Source organism: Chelonoidis abingdonii, chromosome 2 (assembly GCF_003597395.2).
Source record: "Chelonoidis abingdonii isolate Lonesome George chromosome 2, CheloAbing_2.0, whole genome shotgun sequence".
Taxonomy (NCBI): domain Eukaryota; kingdom Metazoa; phylum Chordata; order Testudines; family Testudinidae; genus Chelonoidis; species Chelonoidis abingdonii.
Genome location: NC_133770.1, coordinates 79,929,366 through 79,953,193, shown reverse-complemented (window position 1 = coordinate 79,953,193; position 23,828 = coordinate 79,929,366). Strand labels below are relative to the sequence as shown.

Genomic DNA, 23,828 nt, shown 5'->3' with positions numbered 1-23,828 from the left:
ATCATCATTCCATGGGCTTCCGACTATGCTGTTTCACGCATCTTCAATAGCTCTGTAAACTGTGTGCTGCCATCTCTGTCTGAAATGGATCCTGTTTTAGTCCTCTCCAATCTTGCGATAAGCGTTAATGAACACAACACAGCTGATTCTGCAGTATTTCATGAGTTGTGATATGAACAGGATGTGCAGTGCCTCCCCTGCTGTGTGCACGGAAAGCAAACAATTCCAGATTGCTTTGGCAGTTGCATGGATTGGCATGCTGCAGACTGGGAACATCTTCCTATTTATGCAGATGTGGGGGGAAGAGCAGAGTTTCAGAACTTTCAGTGTCAAATCACACTGGCTGTGGTCGTGGTATGCGAATGAAGCTTGTGGCGGAGCGTCACCCCTGCTCTCTGCACAAGATGCCAAAATGAGAGCTGCCCTCCATGTGGAGAAGTGATTAGAGATTGCTGTGTGGAAGCTGGCAACTCCAGACTGCTACGTCAGTCACGGAATCAGTTTGGATTTGGAAGCCCACCGAGGGAGTTGCAGTCATGCAAGCATGCAGAGCCATTACTCTCATCTTGGTTGAAGGACTGTGACTTCTGGCAATATGTGGGGATAGCTTTGCAGCAGCAAAGGATAAATGGCTGCAGATACAATTCTGGCCCAGACCATTCTTGCGACGGAGTACAATGGAAAGCTCTACTTCTCCATAGTAATGCAGGCACTGGAGGATAACGGGGTCATTTTGCATTTGGCAGATTAAAGGTCTGTGCACTGCTTTCTTGGCAGGTTAGACCTCAATGGAGGACAATATTCCCATGGGTCATAGCAGCTGCTGTGCTCTGCATAACATTTGTGAAGCCAAGGGGAAAAGCTCCGTGGGGTGGAGCATTGAGGCAGATCATCGGTGGCTGATTTTGAGCAGCCAGATACCAGGGCTACTAGAGGGCTCAATGAGGTTGCTATGCAAATCAGGAGGCTCTAAAGCGCATTTACAATCACTCCAGTAATACGTGTTCTGAATTGCATGTTCGCAGGCATGTTACTTGCCGCTCTGAATGACTCTTGTAATGCTTGGTGCCTGATCATTAATTGTAGTCGGAAAAGTGCCGATTGCCACTGTGTATGAATTCAGGCAGCAACCACCTTTTATAGGACACAAATAAAGATTTATTTTATTTGAAAGAGGTATACTTTTATTATACAGCAATACATTAGATTTCCATTTCTTTACAAGGACAGACACTAGGAGATTCTCAAAGCTGTGTGTAAGTCCAGCTTTCATTCTGAAACCTGTCCTAGGTGTGAGTGTAAGGGATATTGCGACAGGCCGGGAACTTACAAGAATGTGTGTGAGGAGTTTGAGGAAGGCATGGAATGCAGTTCTGTTTGGGTGCAGGGGAGTCGAGCATGATGTGTTCTACTACAACACAATCGGGACCTTATCACCTCAGTTTTGGTCCTCCATTCGCTTATCATCTGCTCCGCCCCATCATAAACTTCTGCTGTTTCCTTCCTGGCTACCCATTTGAAAATTTTGTTTGTCATCTTCTTCATGCCCCCTGTGATCTGATCGCGATTCAGATTGATTGCAGCACTCTTTAAACATGTCCGCCTTGTCCTCTCTGGTTCTAACTCCTTATCTGTTACGCAGCACTCCACCAGTGTGTAAGAGGTGCCTTCAAAAGGCACATTACAGAAGCACAAGAAACAACAAACAGAAGCAGTACTGCGAGTGCACTCACAGCCTTAAATCGTAACAGCAAAATACACTTCTTTCTCACTGTCCTTGGCAAGCACACAGCTTGGCAAGTGCCCTAAACATAGTGAGTTCGCTCCAAGATGGGAAACAGCCAAGATGGGGCAAAGGATCTGGGTAGTTAACAAGGGAATCACACTAGCGCCATGGGCCCTATTATAAATTCAAGCATCACTTTCCACAGGCAGAGGATATCAAAGCTGATCTCTCATTCTGAGGGTAACTGAGATGCAAGGGTGCATTTCCGATATGCATTGCGCTTTAGAAGTTCCTGCCAGCAGAATTGTGATTTAGTGCAGTGAAATACCTACATGTGAGGGCAAGAACAAGCAGCTCTGCCAAGGAATGGTCAGCAGAGGACTGCAGTAATACCTCCAGGAAAGTTTCCTAGAATCTCTATGGAGGGTTCTGTGAAATCCTGGTCTGCATTAACCAACTTTTCTATGTAGCTGCATTAGGGAACGGGAAGCAAAACACAAATCGTGCCTAGCTTATTATTCTATCCCTTACCCCACTTCTAACATATAACAAAATAAAGGAAACTCTACCCTCATGCACTTGGCAGTTATCAAATCAAAATGAGTAATTACCAGAGCTCCCTTCTCCTTTGTCAGGCATCCAAGAGCCGGACTGTGATAGCTAGACCCCTCCAGAGTCAAAAATAGTTGACTTGCCCACGCTACTGACAATCTCTCACCTGTCCCACATCCTCCTCCAACTCTACTTCCTCATCTACCACTCATCTCAGGTTGATCCACTGGCCACTGCCTCCAGCCCACAAAGTATCCATAGGGCTCTTGAAGATGGAGGGTGCGGGTTGTTGCCGAGGATGGTTTTGGTGCTGCACCAGATGACGGTTGGCCTTCCTTGCCTCTCATATGACTGCCTCAGCTCCTTGAGCTCAGATGGCACTGCTGCATGTTCCCTTTATAACCCCTTCTCCAATGTGCCATGAGCATTCTGCCTATAAATTCAAAGGCCTGGTCCACACTACGCCGCGTTAAATCCGTTTTAAGGGCTCTTTAAATCGATTTCTGTACTCCTACAAAACGAGAGGGTAACGCTCAATCGGATAGTATTACTTCGGAATACTGTTAGCGGACGGAAATCGACCATTATTGGCCTCCGGGAGGTATCCCACAGTGCACACTGACCGTTCTGGACAGCAATCTGAACTCGGACGCAGTGGGCAGGTAAACAGGAAAAGCCCGCAAACTTTTGAATTATATTTCCTGTTTGCCCAGCATGGAGCTCTGATCAGCACGGGTGTGATGCAGTGCCAAATCCAAAAAAGGAGCTCCAGCATGGACCGTACGGAGATACTGGATCTGATTGCTTGTATGGGAGACAAATCTGTTCTATTCAGAGCTCCGTTACGGAAGACGAAATGCCAAAGCATTTGAAAAAAATCTCCAGGCTACACAGTGCTGCATGCAAGTGTTAACGGCAAGCCAGAGACTCAAATGGACACTAATGGAGGGAGGGGGTATGAGGACTCAGCATATCCACAGTCCACAGCAGGTCTCGAAACTATTTGCATTCTTGGCTGAGCTCCCAGTGCTGTAGGTTCAACACATTGTCAGGGAATAGCTCCTCAGTTTACTCCCCCACACCACCACGTGAAAGAAAAGGGAGAAATCATTTCTTGACTTCTTTCAATGTCACCTATATCTACTGAATGCTGCTGGTAGACGCTATGCTGCAGCAGTGAAGCGCAGTATTTCGCTCCTCTCCCCTCTCGGTGCAGACGGTGCAGTAGGACTTGTAATGGTCCTTATGAACCGAGCACCAGTGCTTGATAATTGTTCAATATCTAATATATTGGGCTGAGATGAGGCCAGCCCGGGGGGGCACCTGGCTTAAAACAAAACAGGAATGATTCCTGGTCACTCCGTAAGATGTTACAGAACGGCTGTACCATCTCATCATAACACTGGGGCTGAGCTTCAATCGCCCCTCCCTTTCATGTGTAAAGAAAAGATTCTGTACTGCTGGACTATCATAGCAGTGGGATGCTGGGCTTCCTTCTCCCTCACACCGCTTAATGTCCTGCTTGGACTATCTTCTAGCACGGGAGGCTGCCTTCCCCTCATTTTATCTCACTAAAATCCTGCATTCTTTATTCTTCATGACACTAATGGGCGGACACTGCCACGGTAGCCCAGGAAGGTTGGGGGAGGGGGGAAGCAACGGGTGGGGTTGTTGCAGGGCACCCCTATGAATACTGACACGGAGCAGCTGTGCTCTGATACACCGTCCTCTAGTCACTTGCCCCATATTCTAGGCAGGACTGACTACTTTTTAGAAACATAAGGAGGGATTGACTCGGGGAGTCATTCCCAATTTGCTTTTGCCCCGGCCGATCTCGCCAGGGGCTATTGGATAGCAGTAGACAGTACAAAGGGGGAGAGATAACCGTATCTCACTGCCTGTTACTCCAGCAGTAGACGGTACGAACGACTGGTACCATCTCTGCTATCATGCAAAGCAAATGAATGCTGTGCATGTGTAGCGCTGGGAGTATCGCCTCTGTCCACGGCATCCAGTACACATATTGGTGACTGTAATAAAAAAGCTGAACGGGCTCCATAGTTGCCGTGCTATGCGTCTGCCAGGGCAATCCACGGGAAAAAGGGCACGAAAGGATTGTCTGCTGTTTGTTTTCCCAGGGAAGGAAATGATGACCCCGACGACATTTACCCAGAACCACCCGCGACAATGATTCAACCCAGAATTCCAAGGGGTAGGGGAGACTGCGGGAACTATGGGATAGCTATGGAACAGCTACCCACAATGCAACGCTCCAGAAATCGATGCTAGCCTCAGACCATGGACGCACACAACCAAATTACTGTGCCTAGTGTGGCCGCGTGAAATCGAATTTATAATATCTGTTTTATAAAACCGGTTAATGTAATACGGAATTATCCTGTAGTGTAGACGTAGCCAAAGTTCCTACACCTGGAGAGGAGCTGCGACTGCATAGCCTCCTCTCCCCCTAGACCCAGCAGATCCAACAACTCCATCATACGCCTGCTGGAAGCACATCTGGGAGTCAGTATGTTCAGCTGGGAAGATGTGATGTGAGCTGTTCACGAGGAGCAAACAGGAAGTAGAATTTCAAAAATTCCTGGGCCATTAAAGGGGGAGGAGCACATATCTGGCTGCAGGCAGCAGAGTTCAATGGGCATTGTGGGATACCTCCTGGAGGCCACTTAGTGCTACATAAGCAAGCGCAATGTCTACACCAACACTGTGTTGCTCTAACTTTGTTGCAAAAAGCTCTATGCCTCTCGTCCAGGTGATTTTATTATGTTGGTGCAGCAGGAGAGTTAAATTGGCAGGAGGAGCACTGCAGCGTGTATATCTCCACTGTTTTGTTGACGAACGCTGATTTTTGTCGACAAAACTGTGTACTGTACACAAGACCTAGGAGTGCCTCCCTGACCAACTCTGAAACTCCTTGCAGGGATTTAATTAAAAACCCCACCCGTTTGGTTTGGCGGAACATCTCCATCTAAGGGTATTAGTGAAGCAGAGTGCACCATGACTACAAGGGGGCTCTGCAACATGTGTAAGCCATGTTACATGAACCACGATCTACTCTTAGGGGCTGTCTACGTTAGAAAATCTTATTACATATGAATGTGAATGGAAGTACTAGAGTAGAGGTGATGAGGTAGAACAGGAGTTCTCAGGCTTTTGTACTGGTGACCCCTTTCACATAGCAAGCCTCAGAGTGCAGCCCCCATTATACATTAAAAGCACTTTTTTATATATTGAACACCATTATAAATGCTGGAGGCAAAGCAGGGTTTGGAGTGGAGGCTGACAGCTCGTGGCCCCTGTCATAAATAGATAGCTAAGAGTTAATGTTTCTTTTACCTGTAAAGGGTTAACAAAGGGAACCAAACACCTGACCAGAGGACCAATCAGGAAACTGGATTTTTCAAAGTCAGGGAGGGAATTTCTGGACTCTGGGTCTTTTGTTTATCCTCGTATGAGAGCTTCTTCTTCTGTCTAATTCTTCTGTGTCCAACTTGTAAGTACAGGTAGAAAAAACATATAGGCTTTTTATGTTGTTTTGTGGTTGCTTGCGATATTTTATTGGATATCTTTTTGAATCAGACTGTTTATTCATATTTTCTTATAAGCAAATAGCCCTGTATTTGTCACCTTGATGGAGAGAATAATTGATGTTTTGTTCTTTCTTCTACATTAAAGCTTTCTTTTTAAAAAACTGTTTTTGAGTTTTCTTTGGTAAGGAGAGGACTGGTGGGGAAAACTACGCTCTGGTGTTTAACTCTCTAGTGTCCCAGGCGGGAAGAACACCACGGGGAAAGAGAGAGAATCTTTTCTGTTTCCTTGTATTTGGTTGTCTTTGTGGAAGAAAGGAGACATGTTCTTGGTTGTGATGTAAAGAGATTGCATCAATACTCTCAGGTTAGCCCAGAGAGGAAAGTCTGGTGGAGAGGGAGGGAAGGAAGTGGTTTTTTCCCTTTGTGGAGACTCAAACGCATCTGCGTCTGGGGGTTCCCAGGGAGTTTTGGGGGCTCAAGTGTACCAGGCACGGATTCCTGGTTGGTGGCCGCGAGATAAGATCCAACTGGTAATTAAGCTTGGAGGTTCATACTAAAGCACCCAGATTTTGGACGCTAAGGTCCAGATTTGAGAGAGAGGCTTATGATAGCCCCCCCATGTAATAACCTTGTGACCCCCTGAGGGGTCCCAATCCCCAGTTTGAGAACCCCTGTGGTGGAGTATGGCAACAACCACAGCAAGTCATGGTGGGTATTCTATCATCTAGTTCTGGTAAGGCCCCATCAGAGGTGTAAGACTGGGACCAAGGTTTAATCACAACTAGATAATGGTGAATAGGATTTACACTGTTCAAAGCCATGGTCAGCATCACATCTAACTAGAATGCTTCGTCATATTCTGATCTTTTTTTTTTTTTTTTTTTAACACAGATAAACTCTCAGTGGACACAGTCTCATCTCGAGGGTGGTATGTTCACTTTCTCATTTGACCATCACGGAGCTTAGTGTCTTCAGAATTTTTTCTTTCATACCTAGTGTTACTTTACACTAAATTCCTTTTGGATCACGATTAGACCTGAGGGCTATTTTCAAAAGCACAGCAGCCATGGAACACAGTAAAGGATGTGTCTGACAGGATGGGTTTTATTTTATAGCAAGGATACACACTGATAAAGAGCACAGTTGCTGACATCTGATTTCCTAGTCTTCATCTGAGTGATAAATCTATGGCAGTGACCGATAAATGAAGGGATACCAAAGAGAGGAAAGTGAATGCACTGCTTTGGGACTGGTTACACAAGAGTTAAACACTACCAAGAACCATGCCCATTCTGCCACATCCAGTATTCACAGCAACTTTGCACAGCTTACTTCTATTTTAAAATGGTGATTGTAAAGCTAACTTCCGCTAATTTAAAGGTGTTCAGGAAACCACTACCAATATATCCCACTGCCCCTTCAATCATGCAAAACAAATGGCCCAGGTGATGTATTGACTTTCAAGGCTTGGTTTCCTTTCTTTTTTTTTTTTTAATAAATGCACTCTTCAGACTTTGTCTGATCATTTCTAATATGGTTTCCTGTACACTAGCATGCAATAAGGCTGCCAATTAGCAGCAATACTGCAGGTGTTATTGGGCGGATCAGCTGCACAAAGCCAGCTGGCTCTAATTCACTCTACTCTTTTTGGGGTATGTAGAGATTACCCACCACACACATTTATAACACAGATTAAGAAATGCAACTTTAATTTATTTAAATTTTAACCCTAAAGATAATTCCAATAATTTAATAGCAGCCTACAAAATGTATTGGAGTCAATACCTCAGCCTTTGCAATAGCATAATTACTAGTCTCCTTTTACAAAAAGTAGATCAGATTTAAGGAAAAAAAATTAGAAACAGTAAGTGTACAAGACCTCCAGTCTACACAAGGAACAGAGTGGATCAAAATTTTCTTTGTCCTGCCATCAAACACTTGATGGTGTGTGACTTGGCTAAGAAATTTAAATGCAAGGGTCCACATGGGGATTCTTGTACAGCAGATACACATGAAAACACTGATGATTAGAGCAGAGATGAAAAAACCCACAACTTTGGGGAACTGTTTGGTTTTAGTTACTGAATTTGTTATTCCTTCCTTAAGCCCTCCTACATTCTCTGGATCCCTATCCCTGGCAGACAATGAAGAGTATAAAGGTGTTAAGGAATGCCTCAACATTAATCCTGGCTGTTGTAATTCAGCAGATGCCATCCAAGTTCCGATCAGCAGGTCTGCTGCTAATGTACAAGCTGGACCACAGAGAACATAACGTTAGCTGGCTTTAAAAGGGCCACGGTTTCGAACATGGCGAAGGATTTGGCTTTCCCTGTCCAGCACAGTGGGGTATGAGAGTGGCCTCGCCAAACCCCAAATAGAACTGAAATCAGTTAGCTACTTCAATGTGCCTATTTAGACTTGATCTGAAAATGTAACTGTATTGTTGTCAAACCTATTCTCTCTCTCTGTTATTGTCAGGACTAATGGTTTGTCATGCTGTCATGGGGCGAGGTCACCTGCACTTGTTGGGAGTTTTTTTATGTTTACTCTATAACTTGTGACTTTTGCCTCCTCCACCATCCAACTCAGACTCTTTAGACATAGTTTACAATTTCAAACCTCCAATGGCTATTAGTTCTACAGGTAACATTTTCCACGTTCTCTGATATCAGCTAGGTCAAAAATTTCTTTTATTCAGAAGTTAAATTAAGTATAAGCTTAATGATACATGTAGGTACATAGTCCTTCTGGCAAAACCTGTAAACTTATTATTGACTTGGAGAAAAACTATAGGTGGATATGACAGCAGCATACGCAAAGTTAGAATCATAGTATATACCAAGGATCAAAAGACAGGTTTAATATCTCAACATTTTGGCACACCTCCAATTCCCCCCGCCCCTCTGTAGGGTAAAGAGAACAGAACTACCTGCTGTGTAGCAAAGTCACTTATATTTAGTTATATTTTGTTGGAAAGAATTACAAGATTTATTTCAATCCAATGTACATCTCAAGGCCAAGATTTAAAATGTAGACTGAGTAGTTCTAAGCAAGTCATTCAACACAGCAATGTTTAGTTCTGTATGATTGAGTGATTAGGATTTCCTTTTACTATATGGATGGAAAAGCAATATTTCCTGCGGAGCTTCTTTTGAAGGGAAAGGTATGTCTGACTACAGCTTAAGATTTGGAAGCCTAACCAAAACAATACAGGGAGCATCAGAAGTCCATGCAAAGCTCATGAGAATATTTTGTAATTAGTTACTCATTTTAGCAGTTCCGCTCGTGTGAATACACACAATACTACAGCTAATTATTTCAGAAGAGACAAAAAAAGAAATTACGCTGGGAACAGAGACAATAAGGGACTTGCACAATGCTACAGTTAGCAGCAAAGGCAGCAGTAGAATCCAGATCTCCTAACTGCCCAAATCTGTGCCTTAACCAGAAGGTGCTCCCTTTCTCTCTCTCCATTTAGGTGCTTTTCTATCTGTTCTTGTTTAGCTTTCCCTTTTTGATTTCCCTATGTAACCAGAAACAACAACAAAATCATAAACCATACTGATGGAAAGAAGAAAGATTAACTGAACAGGAGAACCCAAAAGGAATTCTGCAGTCCTCTCTCTTCTGAACTAGTTTGTCTTAAAAAAAAAAAAAAAAAAAAAAAAAAAAGGGGGGGGGGGGCTCAGATACCATGCTCCTCACCGCAGTACAGATAACTAAACAAGAAGAGTTTTCTGACATCTCTTTTTATTATGACTTGAGTAAACACTCTCTCTCTCACACACACACATCCTCTTCTGTGCAGATCAGCCTGCTAGCTTCAGCATCTCCTACCCCCTTTAAAAGCAAGCAGCTTTGCACAGAAAGCTGAGTGTGTAATACAGGTAACCTGCAAATAAATGGTAATTGGGTTCAGATATGGAAGACTTTCACACTTTATTGGCAAAAATATAGATACCAGGTCTCTGTCCAGAGGAGCTTACAATCTAACTTGTTTAATTTTCAACCACTTAAGTTATTTTTATGATTAATAGCTCTTGAAGAAGGATGGAAATTTCAAATGAGGATTTTCATGATATCTAGCACTCAGAAGCAAAAGGCCTGATCCTGTGTGGTGCTTGATAATGAATGAGGCAGGGGACGGCAGAAAGAGAAAGGACAGCCTCATGGTTAATGCAGCTGGATGCTACCTGGGGAACTGGATTCTATTCCTGTGTGATGCTGGGCAAGTTGCTTATGCCAAACTTTTCACAAGTGGTCACTAACTGTGAGAGCCTCATTTTCTGATTGTTTGGCTCCAGGGGCGGCCTTAGGCATGGGCAAACTGGGCGAAAGCCCAGGGCATCGTTATAAACAGGGCACCTCCAGAGCAGGGATACCCCTCCCCCGGCTGCTTTGCAGGCATCTGCAGCCCCACGGCTCTTGCCCACTGCCTTGGAGCCCTTCCGGCCAGATGCTCTTGGGAGCTTCCTGTTTGCTGCAAGGAAGGAGGGAGGGGAGAGCGGGGGCACTGATGTCAGGGTATCCCCTGCCCCCACACCTATGTACCCCATGTCCACAGAGCAAGTGGGGCATGTGGGGCCAGGGCTCACCAAGAGACTGACAGAGCTGCTGGCAGATGCTGCTGCTGTGACTGAAGGAGCTTTCAGTCAGACTGGTGAGTACCGCTCTCTTAAAGTGGCAGCACACGGTCTCTCTCGCACTCTCCCAGCTCACACACTCCCCCGACCACACCCCCCCCCCACCCCAACATATACCTATATTATTGTTGTTACTTCCTGCAACGCACATATATTCTCTGTAATTTTATTCTTTCAAAGTGCTGTTATTTTAGTTTTTTGACAGGTCTATGCATTTCATAATTTTATTTCTCTCTTATGTTTACATTTAATTCTTTGAGCAGTGAGTTCTAAAACGCCTAACCTGTCCTGGCTGGAGTAATCATCATTATTACTTTTATTATCATATTGTGCTTTGTCATTCATTATTTAAAGTAGTACAATCAAATAATGGTATCCTCCTAGAATGTAACTTTAGCTTGTACTAACCTTAGCAGCGCCAGTTTAAAAAAACGTTAGCTAAACACACAACTTTATACACTGGGCAGATGAAGGTTGTTTATTTTCAAAAGTATTTTTAGCTGCATCTGTAAAACAACTTCAAATTGGCATGAAAATAAATGCAATTCCATCTATGATACCAATAGCAATTATGGAGTCAAATATTAGTGAGCCACATACATGACTGTGATCGGTAAACATACATGCCAAAATAATTAGAAAAATAAATGCCCTTTCTTAATAAAAGAGAAAAAATCTTAATCACATATGTTAAAATTATGTTTTTAGTGAAAGACAATTGACTAAAATAGAGTAGATAATAGCAGTAATACAGAGTGTGTCTGTTAGAGAAAGTAAGCAGATTTTATTAATTTTTATTTATCGCTACTAAAGATAGCGTACAAAGTATCAGATGTGTGTTTCTGATATCTGTGTGAAAGCTCCAGAACTGATACCTCAAGGTTTGGGATTGGGAATATCTTGCTGTATTATCTCCTGATTGTTCTAAAGGTACATATAAACTTTAAATGTGGCTTTAACTGGAGTTTGTATATATTTTTTCTTTTCTTATATAACAATTTGATACAGTGCTTCTGTCACCTAATTCCTAAATTATTATCTGCAAAAACACTAGCGTTTTCATGTATCTAAGTAGTCCCTGGAATCACAGGTAAAGTCTCCTTCCTTTCTCCTAAAATCTGAAATGGTGCCCTGGGAGGGGCAGGAGTGGCCAGAGGGCTGTGAGCTCTGACAAGACACAGTCCCAGTGTGACAGTGCAAAGCCTGCCTTGAGCCACATGCCAAGCACCAGGCACCAAGAGCTGCGCAGCAGCACAGAAAGGTGGCAATACACCATATACCATGCCACACTTACTTTTGTGTTGCCTTCAGAGCTTGGTGCCTGGCTAGCACCCACAAGCATCAGGCTGCCCTCCCAGTGCTTAATTTGTGACAGGGCTGAGCTCTAGTCTCTGGCATCTCTTTCAATACAAATTAAACATTGGGGGAGGCAGCGGGGCAAAAAGGTGATGGAGGATGGGGAATCCCAGGGAGCCCATGGGGGCCAGGAGTGATGGGAGGGTGCCAAAATACAAATTTGCCCAGGGTGCCATTTTCCCTAAACCTGGTGGTCCTGCTTAAGACCCTGGGGTCTGATTTGCAGAAGTGCTGAATAGTGTGCAATTAATAAGGCGGGGGGGGGGGGCATACACTGATTGAGGAGAAAACAAAATATTTAATAGTTGCTCATTAAGTAAACACCATCCATCCTGTGCACTGAATGAGACTGAATCAACATTGTACAAACCTCCTTAACTCTGGCATTTCCTAACTTTTGAGAGCTTCACTTTGCAAACTTAATATTCTCTTAATATAGCTTTTGTGTATGTGTGTAAATTACACACACATACCCCCTAAAATTGTCAGAACACTTTATAGTAAAGTTATAAACCAAGCTAAGATTACTTTTATTAGAATTAGAGGGTGCCTTGCTCACAGTTCAAATATCAAGCACATAATTGCTTTTGTCAAGACAAAACTTGGAAACTACATATCTACACAACAGGAAAGCTATGTCTTTTGTTACTGCATTAGTGCTTTTCCAAGGAGTTAAAAAGGAAGCTGTCAGGTCATTTTTTTTATTGGTTTTATTATTTTTGACCTCAGGATTATTTGTAAAAAAACCTCTTCCAGAACCTTGAAAAGATAATTGTGTTCCCTATTGATTTTGTTCGTTTCCATCTAGTAAGGATTGATTTTTTTTCCTGGTTCAGATTGAGCTGAAAATATCATCACTGTTTTTAGCTTAAGCACAACTTCAGTTTACAGTCTCTTATCATTCTACAACAGGTTTTGTCTGTTCAGGAACAATGTCTCTGTCATGGGAATAATAGCCTGGATTCTGGGTTGGGGCCAACCTCAGTTTGACTTTGCCCAGAAGGGAGTGCTGTCTGCCACCTTCACACTTCTCAGACTCTATAGGCAGTTTGGGAACAGAGCTAGCCCTGGTGTAAACCAGAGTGGCCTCAAGGGCTACACTAATTTATACTATGTTACTATGGCCTATGTACACAATAGCTCTGGCCATGCCTTCTTCCTCTCTTGGTGCACCACACTCTAGCATACCCCTATACCATGGAGCTTTGTGATGGCAGTGCAATCAGAGCCATTCCACTGGCCCTACACAACTGAGAAATCCCATTAAACTGGTTTTATACTAGCTTTGCTGCCCACCGAGCTGGCATACATGGGCTTTCATGGAGGCCAAAATCTGGCCCAGTGTCTGAACTCCTTTAGACAAATATTATAATCAAGTTATAATCTGCTTTTTTTATGATTAACTTCTGGATATAAATTTCTACTAAAGCGACACCATCAGTATGGAATCTGGTCACTTTTAAAAGACTAGAGTCACCTTCTCAGCACTTGTGGTTTTATAATCACATGCTCATATTAAAAAAAAAAAAGGGTTTCTCTCTTTCCTGTTGATATGTAAAAGACCTGTCACAAAAAACGACACAGGAAACTGACTTGTTTACCACATAAGAGAAACTGTGAAACTGACTATAAAGAAAATGCTGTCAAGTACACAAAGTAAACAAACTGAAAAATGAGAAATATTTTCCCCCTTACTCTCTTTTGGTTCTATCAGTTTTAGACCATGATCCTGAAAGCTCAGATACATGGGCAGATCTCCGGGACTCGATGCAGGCACAAGGGCCACCCATGAGTATAAACTTACAGGATCAGGGCCTAAAATGTTACATGTAATACTCATAAGCTAAAACATTTACAAGTAGAAGTATATTTCTGTAGAATGTCCCTTTAAACAACAAAAATCTAGGACCCTACTATACAATGTTTGTTCCCTCTTTGGAGTTGTAATTCTTTTGCAAGATTAGAGAAATTATATAGTGGAAAAGTATCACAATTTCCAGTAATCTTATAGACGGGAAACACACTTTTGTTACCTCCTATTTCGGTCCAGGTTAACCATCACAGACGACCATGAGTGCTTTGATACCCGTAGCAGAATAATCCTTTATCTTCAAATTGACTGCAAGCCAGTAGTCACAACAATGTAATAATATTCAGATTGCCAATCAGGCTTTCAAACCTCAATTAAACCTGATCTTGTTGGTTTGTTTTAATACCTTTAACAAAAGCAACAGCTGAAAAAGCATGCATGGCAGAGAGATGCCATTAAGGGGTCCCTCTTCTCTTTCCTGTGTGTGATGACTTTCAGCACATTCAGGTGATGTACTAGAATTATTTCTAATTATTTTACATATATTAAAAGAGACACTATCATCTTAAAAAAAAACTACTTCTCTCTGAATTTTTCCTTGCTAGCATTACAAGGACCATCTAAGGTTACTGTATATTAAAAATGAAAGTAAACATTTCTCTCTCCTTTACATTTTTGGCCAGAGAAGAGTGCCTGGGGAAGTAGGGACATGGCCAGGGCTGCGTTTTCATTGCATAAATGCTTGCATTCAGATGCTGCTAGTAAGCATGGTGCTCCCAGAAGGCATTATACCGATCTTTGGCCTCCACTGGCATAACACTTCTATCACTGATCAGACTGCTACACTACCAGCATTGTAATTTATCCCTGTATAATTAATTAAGGAATGTATATTGCTCCACTGTATACAGTGCTTTACAAACTCAGGTCCCAATCCTGCAAAAACTTACTACAGTGTGAATTAATTGGCATCATGAATAATTTCATGGACACAATGGCATAGGCGTCAACTTTCTCCAGATTTGGTGGGTGCCCACGCCCCCCCCCCTTTTCCTCGCCCCAACTCCATCCTTTCCCTGCCCCCAAAGTCCCCACCCTAACTCTGCTCCCTCCCTGCCCCTATTGGATCCCTTCTCCAAATCCCTGTCCTGGCCCCGCCTCTTCCCCCAATGCACCATGTTCCTTCTTCTCCCCCCTCCCTGCCCCACGAATCAGCTATTTCACGGTGCAAGCACTGGGAGGGAGAGGGAGAGAAGCAGGATGCGGCAGCACGCTCGCAAAGGAGGTGGAGGTAAGCTGGAGCGGGGGGGGGGGCAAGGCGCTGCCAGTGGGTGCTGAGCACCTACCAATCTTTTTGCATGGATGCTCCAGCCCCGGAGCACCCACGGAGTCAGTGCCTATGCACAATGGAACTATTTTATGAGATGAGATAATATGATTGAAAAAAAAGTTTTGCAGAGAGAATATTTCATTGGCTGCAGTTGCTCATTCAGAACCAGATTGTTCTGGTTATTTCTAACCCTAGTACAGAGGTCGGCAACCTTCAGCACATGGCCCATCAGAGTAATCTGCTGGCGGGCCACAAGACATTTTGTTTACGTTGATTGTCCACAGGTGCGGCACCCCACAGCTCCTAGTGGCTGTGGTTCACCATTCCTGGCCAATGGGAGCTGCGGGAAGCAGCGCAGGGACATGCTGGCTGCTGCTTCTCGCAGCTCCCATTGGCTGGGAACAGAGAACCGCAGCCACTGGGAGCTGCAGGGGGCCGTGCCTGAGGACGATCAATGTAAAGAAACTGTCTCGCGGCCTGCCAGCAAATTACGCTGATGGGCCGAGTGCAGAAGGTTGCCAACCCTTGCCCTAGTAAGTAATCTTTCAACAGAATGGATTCAAGTTTATTAAGCATCGTGACATCACTTCAGAAAGAGACTCAACTGTCCAAAGCTCAACAGATTCCTGAGGTCACCTTTACCGCTCACACTAACAGTGAAGCTAACAAGCAAATTGTCTGAAGGAAATGGAAACAGCTCATCCTCATGATTTGCTCGGAAGCCAACTGCTCTTTCTTTAACTTGGTAGTTTCACAGTTACCTCAAGAGTGATAAATGACACCACTTTCAACCCAAGAAGGTTTGCTGCATCTTTGTTAAAATCACTGCAGCAAACTGCCTGCTTTAATTCTGATAGTCTCAGCCACTGTACACCATGATAACACTCAGAGAATGTCATCATGCCCTGTGGATAACCCCCACTATCAGAGTTTGAGAAAAACAAGCCAAAGAAAAAAAGAGTGCACTAGAGAATAGATCTTATACAGTGACCTCATCTCACTGTGGGAGAGGACTTTGGAGTTTAGTGACCAAGCTATGATACTCATTGAATACATACATGTCCCAATAATGTTCAGTTACCTGTCTCAAGACAGAATAATAGAAAATAGGAACTAGGACTGAAGGGACTTCAAGAGGTCATCTACTCCATCCCCCTGCACTGAAGCATAATTAGACCATCCCTGACAGGAGTTTGTTGAGTTACAGGTTGCAATTTTCAAAGGCAACTGATAGATTAAGCTACATAACTCCCACTGAAATTAATGGGAGTTGTGAGGTTAAATGCTCAAATTACTTCTGAAAATCAAACTCACTGGTCTGATTTCATTCTGTCGTGACATGGGACATTACAGTTCTTAGCTTTTACTTTGAATTTCGCACTGTGTTTTTCAGCAAGTCACTTCATCTCCTAAAAATTTATTCTAGCCAAGACATTAGGTGGAACATAAAACACTGTTCATAAATGTTGCCATGCTAGGTACATAATCTGAATATGACTTTGTATCATATGCTTTAGAAAAATAAAAAAGACTGTTTTAACTGACAGTTAAATTGAGTTTCACAAGAACAAGACGTCTTTTTGTTCTTTATAAAACCAAGAATAAAAATTCACACAATATCCTGTAGTTAAATAGTAACCCGGGCAAATCAGTGACAAAATAAACAAACACAAATTTATTTCCAAATATGTAAAAGAGTAACTAAAAAATAATCCCTCATTATCTCAGCTAAATTTACGGCTGAATGCCTAGGAACAAGAATTCTGTAAAAGGGTTGGCCACTGCGGGGTCCTGATCCATGACTGGGTTTCTAGGTCCTACAAAAATGCAAGTTAATAACAATAACAGTGAGTGCCTCAAATGGTTTTCTCCATGTCCAAGAAAGGTTGAGGATCTATGGAATGAGGCATAGGATTCCAGAACTGGAGTCTGAAAATGATCCCATCCTGTAGTGCTTGGAATCCAGACCCAAACAGGACTATCTGCAGGGTGTGTGAACCCCACAGCAGTACGTAATTTGAGAGGCTTTGAATTTTTAAATGCAACAGAACATTTCTACCGACCACCCAAAGGAGGCAATTAGGGGATGAGAGAGGCAGAGGCCAGTTATGTGGCCAAGAGATGCTTCTCCTGCTACGAAGAATCATAGAAGTGTAGGACTGGAAGAGATGTTGACAGGTCATCTAGTCCAGTCTCCTGCACTCAAGGCAGGACTAGGTCAAGGCAGGATTACTGGGTGTTTGTTTAACCTGTTCTTAAAAACCTCCAATAATGGAGATTCCACAACCTGCCTAGGCAATTTTCCCAGTGCTTAACCACCCTGACAGGAATAGGAAGATTTTCCTAATGTCCAACATAACCTCCCCTACTGCAATTTAAGCCCATTTCTTTTTGTCCTATCTTCAGATATTAAGAACAATTTTTCACCCTTCTCTTTGCAGCAACCTTTTATGTACTTGAAAACTGTTACGTTACCCCTCAGTCTTCTCTTTTCCAGACTAAACACAGGAATTTCAATCTTTCCTCATAGGTCATGTTTTCTAGACCTTTAAACATTTTTGTTACTTTCCTCTGCACCTTTTCCAGTTTGTCTACATCTTTTCTGAAAGGTGGCCCCCAAAAGTGGACACAATGTGCCACCTGAGACATTATCAGCAGGGAATAGAGCAGAAGAATTACTGACAACACTCCTGCTGGTACATACAGGAACTATGTTATTATTTATTTATTTTTGCAACAGAGTTACATTGTTGATTCATATTTAGTTTGTGATCCACTGTAACCCAGATCCCTTTCCACAGTATTCCTGCCTAGGCAGTCACTTCCCCATTTTGCATGTTGGCAATTGTAGGGTAGCTAGGGATGTGACTTATCGCGTTTATACTCTCCAGTCCACAGTACAAGTTAGCCCCCGGGCTCAGGAAGAAACTTCCCCCAGCGGTTGCTGGTTCCGGGTTTCTGGCCCTCGCCTCTGAGGCTGTGGCCAGGGGGAGGCCAGGGGACGAGAAACCAGGCGGGCGCGAGGGGCCCCAGCTGGGCGCAGCTGCAGACGCAGGGGCTCCGCACGGAGACAGCAGGAGCCGCCCCGGCTCGCAGAAGGGGAGGGGGGAAACATGGAGCCTCCTTCGGGATGCTCCGCGGGGACCGAGCCCGCTGGTTGGGTACCTCCCGGGGGCTGCTGCTCCCCGGCCCGGCCCCCCGCTCCTTACCATCTGGGCGACCTTCAGCATGGCCGAGCAGGAGCGGGCGTAGCCGCCGTCCAGCAGCCCAGGCTCCGGCCCCGGGGGCGGCGGGCAGGAGGAGCTGCCGGGGCTCCCGCTGCTGACGCCCGTCCGGATCACCCGGGCCCCGTAAGACATCGCGCCCCGCTCCGCGCTCGAGCGGCGGTGGCTCCTTTCTCCTCGCGGCTGGCTCCGGGGCTGGTCAGTCCCGCAGGGGGCGGGGCGGATGGGCGGCCCGGCCCTGGGGCAGGAGGCAGAGCTGGCGGCGCGGGGGCTTTGGGCGAAGGGGCGGGCGCAGGCAGCAGCCCAGCAGACAGAGCCCGAGCGGGGCAGGGCGCGCAAGGCTAAAGGCGGGAGACGTGGTTGTGGGCTGGGGTTTTCCAGGGACAAGAAGGTTCCAGGGCTAAACAAGAGACGGACAGAGACAGACACGTGGACGGGACATTTGCTTGGCCCCAGCCCTCAGAAGTGGGGGAGGGAAAGGGAGACCCTGTGGCGTCCCCAGCGCGACACATCTGCCCGCAGACTGCTCATGTGACAATTACCACAGGAACCCCCCACCCCCGGGCCCTCGGCCACGCAACCCGGCCTCCAGTCTCTTGGGAGAGGCACATGGGTGCTTGCCAGGACTGAGATACAGCGGCCTGAGCCACAGGTGGATGAGTGGGGGATAGACAATAAGATACAGTAAAAGAGGATCCCTTGTTGTCTCTACTATTTATAATCCTCATCCTACTAGTACTTCTTGTAGCCACTCAAAGCATTTTGCAATTGGCATCCGCACTGGGAGGGGTTGTATCATTGCCATTTTCGTGATTGGGAAACTAAGGCCTGCTCACCACAAAGTTAGGTCAACCTTAGCTGCCTGGCATCAACCTAGTTGTGCATGTGTATGCTTACATTTGTCTCCCAGGCCCCTTTACAGCAATGCAGTACCACCACCTCCTGGAGCAGTGTTGAGCCATGGTGATGTATTATGGCAGTGGTTCGCAAACTCGTTCCGCCGCTTGCGCAGGGAAAGCCCCTGATGGGCCAGGATGGTTTGTGTACCTGCCGCGTCCGCAGGTTTGGCCGATCATGGCTCCCTGTGGCCGTGGTTCACTGCTCCAGGCCAATGGCAGCTGCTGGAAGCGGCGCGGGCTGAGGGACGTCCTGGATTTTCCAACTCCAAAATGATTTCTCACTGACCGGTAGCAATCCAATGTTGCAAGTTTCCACAGTGCAATCCCCACTCACTTCCTCACTGCCAGTGCAGCTCTCTCATGTCCCGGTGCTGGAGAGCTGGGGCAAGCTCAGTACACAGATCCAGGAATGTGACCTTGCACATCCAGTTCTGCAGCCACCGCTTATCATCCCAAACCTGCATTATGATGTGACCCCACCAGTCTGTGCTTGTTTCTCAGGTGCAGAAGTGGTGGTCCACCCTCTGCAGCTGCTCCTTGAACACCACCACTAACCTTGAATTGGTTTTTGCTATGTCCCACAGACATCTGTCCTGCATGAAATCTGCATGAAACCTACTGATTTGGTTCTTGCAGCTTTACAAATACTGGGAGAGAGCATGTCCTGTGCTTGCAACACTCCTGACAATAGTGTCAGAGATAGTGGACAGCATGGAGAGCAGCACAGGGTTTTGGTTTTTTTTGGTTTTTTTAAAAGGTGCAACAATTATGGGATATGGATGACATTATGTGATGGAGAAAGTTGCCTGCTGGGAAGCTGACCCCTTGCTCCCAGTCACCCCTGCATGACTCTTTTCTGTCCAAGCATACATAGGCAAAACTTGGTGGCAAGTTTTGGATGGATCACCAAGTGCACATGGCACCCTGTGGTATATATTGAAATAATATTCTTGCAGTAAGGGTGCTCTCAATATTTTACTTGAAACTTAGTTTCAGGTAATACTGTAGCTTCTCATGGAAGACTAATGCTAACAAAAAAGCACACTTTCTGATTCATGTATTGTTATTCACAAAACAAATGAGTTTGGAAAATGGAAGCATTAGTGTTAAATGATCACAGAAACCAATAAAATGTAATGCTCAAATCATTGTAACACCCACAGAGCTGGAATGAATTCATGCAGGAAGTCTAGCAAAGCTCAAAAGAGGAAACTATACATTTCTTCATGTTTAAAAATACATGCTTGTTTTTCTTTTTTGAACACAATATGTTATCTGGTTTGGAAAGACAGACATACCCGAGAATAGGGAACAGCCAGTCTCTCTGCATGGCATATGCCAGGGGTGGCCAACCTGTAGCTCTGGAGCCATATGTGGCTCCTTGTACAGACACCAACTCTGGGGATGGAGCTACAGGCACCAACTTTCCAATGTGCCAGAGGGTGCTCACTGCTCAAGCCCTGGCTCTGCCACAGGCCCTGCCCCTACTCCACCCCTTCCCGCCCACTCCCCTGACTCAGCCTGTAGTGCCCTCACTCTTCCCCCTCCCCCTCAGACTCCTGCATGCCACAAAACAGCTGTTGGCAGGGGGGGTGCTGATCAGTGGGGCTGCTGGTGGGTAGGAGGTGCTGGGAGCAGGGCAGGGTGTGTGTGTGGAACTGATGGGGGGCTGCTGATGTATTACTGTGGCTCTTTGGCAATGTACATTGGTAAATTCGGGCTCCTCAGGGTCAGGTTGGCCACCCCTAGCATATGTTGTTAGTACTCACGTGAATAAATTACTACAACTATAGCATTGGCCCTTTGTTTTTCATTGTGCAAGAGATCTATCACTCAAGAGACTTCCTTGGCTAGTTGGGGAGGAGAGATTTGAATGGTTGTAGGAAGAAAGAATGTCACAACATTAATGAGGCTTCAACATGGATCACCGCTTAAAGTCAAGAGTTTACAGAGGAGGAAAATATCCCCTCTACTCTTTGCTGACCAGTAAGATGATTTCTTCCTTCTCCATCTCTCTCCGGAGCGCAAATTCAGCACTCGAGTGTGTGTTTCTCTGCTCCTCCTTGGAAGAAGATTCTAGTAGTGTCTTTTCTGCTCTGTTAGGGAATCAGGAGATTTCTATACCATGGGCTCAGTCTTCATAGTTCTCCCCCATTTTCCACGTGTGGCTGGGGTGTACAGATGTGATTGGTGCACCACTATTTTGAGCTCAGTCCATGTAGACCAGTATCACCACCACAGTAAGGCTGATTGAGTAATGTACGTAATCATATTTTGCACGTTCAGGAATAGAGGAAACAGTTTACAGTGAAGATTGGTAAAATTCCCCACTCTAGAACATAGGTAGAGGAACCTCACTGTATTGAGTTTTAGGTTTAACATTTGATTATTTTCTTTATTTGATTTACTTGCATCGTGTCACATGCTTTACATATAATAAGGGGTAAAAATGGGGGAGAACTAAGCTTTTTGTAAAATGAGTCCTGGTGACTATAAATTAACATGAGCATCCCACAATATACAAGCATTTAACTTGAGTAGAAGTCTAATATTTTACAGTGAGAATTTGTTACACATTAATAGTTTTATATTGCAGATTTTAAAGACATTCTAAGTGGAGAAAAATATTAATAAAATATTGAAGTAGATAAAAAATTAAGTATTTTACTAACAAGCTAATTACATAATGGTTTGGGGGGGGGGGGTGTTACTACACTTTGTTTCTATCTTTAGAAGTGTACAGATGTACCTAAAGCCACAACTCTTCTGTTTGAGCACTTGTATGACAGAATCCAAACTAATTTTCTCATCCATATTTAATTAAGGAGGGAAAAGAGCATATACACATCTGGGCTGAGATTTTATAAATCCAGTTACACCTGAGAGTGAATTTCTATAGCCATCTATGGGAAATCACTGATAAGGTTTTTGATTTTAGCTACATTTGAAGGCATATTTACAGGTTTTATCATTTGGACCATTTTAATATGTTTGATATTTATTCGACCACCAGAAGATCCTATAAAATTTTAATGACAAAAATCTTTGATCTGTGTAGATCGGCCAGCAACTATGCATTTGTCTTCACTGCCGCCACAGGGGGCAGTCCAGTATTTGATCTTTATTGCACAGACATGCAGTAAATGCAAGTATTTAAAAAACTTGGCTTCCCTTATGTTGAAGGATTTTGCCACTCAACAGATAGATGTGAGAAGGCATAGTAGTTAGCTTATTTAAAGGGGAGAAATATGTACTTCAAGCAGGTTATATTCCTTTAACTATCAGATTTCCCTAATACAAATTATGAGTAAAGATATGATTTTGTCACAGATTCCATGACTTTCATGGACCTCCATGACTGTTGACTGGAGCTGCTGCCCAAGGTAAGGTTGGAGCTTTGCCTATTAGTCCTCCCTCTCATATTTTTAGTAAAAGTCATGATCAGGTTGCAGGTTTCTGTGAATTTCTGTTTATTGCCCATGTCCTGTCTCTGATTTTTACTAACAATACCAATGACAAAAATCAACCTTAATATTGAGCCAACTAGATTTTCAATGGCTGGAAGGGTCAAAGATTTCTGAAGTGCAGGAGAAGGGATTTATCTGTTACAATAGTACTAGATGTACAGGATTGGGGAAATCTAGCTCTTTAAGGAGGCATGAATCAGGATAGAGGGTGTGTCTATATTATGAAGACTGCACCTGCATAGCTATGCTGGCAGAGGTTTTTCTGTCAGTGTAGGAACACCATCTCCTTGAACAAAAACGTTAGTTACATTGACAAAAAGCACTCCCTGGGGCTATTGTAGCAGAGCTTTGTCAATTATGAGTCACTCGCTTGCAGTTCTATTTCACCATACAAAAGATATGTAAAAATGAGATACGAAGTAAAAAAGGGTAATTTACAAATTAACAACTTGGAAATGCTGGTGGTAGGCGGAGGAAAGTTGGAGAGAATTCTTCATGCTTACCACCTCCACTCTGGCCATTACCCTAAAAAGTACACATTTATATTATTTACTAGCATTTAGGTGACCCTGCGGCAGGTGGGATAGATTTATGTTCTATTCAGTGCCCACTGGCAAAAAAGAGGCAACATCTTCAGTAGGTGTTCGATGACATACTCAATATGTTCAACTTAAGCCAAGTGAAAAAACCAAGACACCTGGGCTCAGTTCTTGGCTCCACATCTCACGATCCTTAGGCCTGTTGGGTACAAGAACACTATCAAAGGTAATGTGCTCAGCTTCTGGAGGCAACAGTCCTTCTTGCTAATTTTGGAGCTCAGTTAATAAGCTCTGTTGCAGCCCTCCTTGTTGGAGAGCAAAAAGGTGATTGTAGATGGAATGGAATACACAAATTGGGAATACTAGGGTTTTGCATGTCTCCTCCCCCCGCAAAAAAGTTGAATACATGCAAAATCAGGACATTTATTTTAAAGCATTCTTGTGCTTAGTTTTTCCATGCACAAAAAAAGTGAGACAATATCAAAATCTCTTTTTATTTTGTGGCATTTATTCAGAAAGTACAGCCGTGACATTTAAAAATAGTTAAATTTGAAAAAAAATTGGCACATCATCTGGGTAGGTTTTATTAGCAGCTTAATTACTATAGCTATATAATTTCTAGGAAAATATGTTAATTTTAAAAGATAAGACTATGAAATTTTACTACTTGTACTACTTTATCATACAATACAGAGAAAATCTGTTAGTCATTACTACAGGCAATAGTATATTAT

At 44.0% G+C, this 23,828-nt stretch overlaps 1 protein-coding gene across 1 annotated transcript in view; it reads right to left on the bottom strand.

Annotated features, from left to right (window-relative positions):
• CMTM7 (CKLF like MARVEL transmembrane domain containing 7) overlaps nucleotides 1-18,350 on the bottom strand; it is a 41,868-nt gene extending 23,518 nt beyond the window's left edge. The window contains exon 1 of the mRNA XM_032784150.2: nucleotides 18,175-18,350. Within this exon, the coding sequence (XP_032640041.1) occupies nucleotides 18,175-18,324 (150 nt within the window). The 5' untranslated portion in view covers nucleotides 18,325-18,350. The remainder of the gene's footprint in view (nucleotides 1-18,174) is intronic.
• Between the last annotated feature and the right edge of the window lie 5,478 nt (nucleotides 18,351-23,828).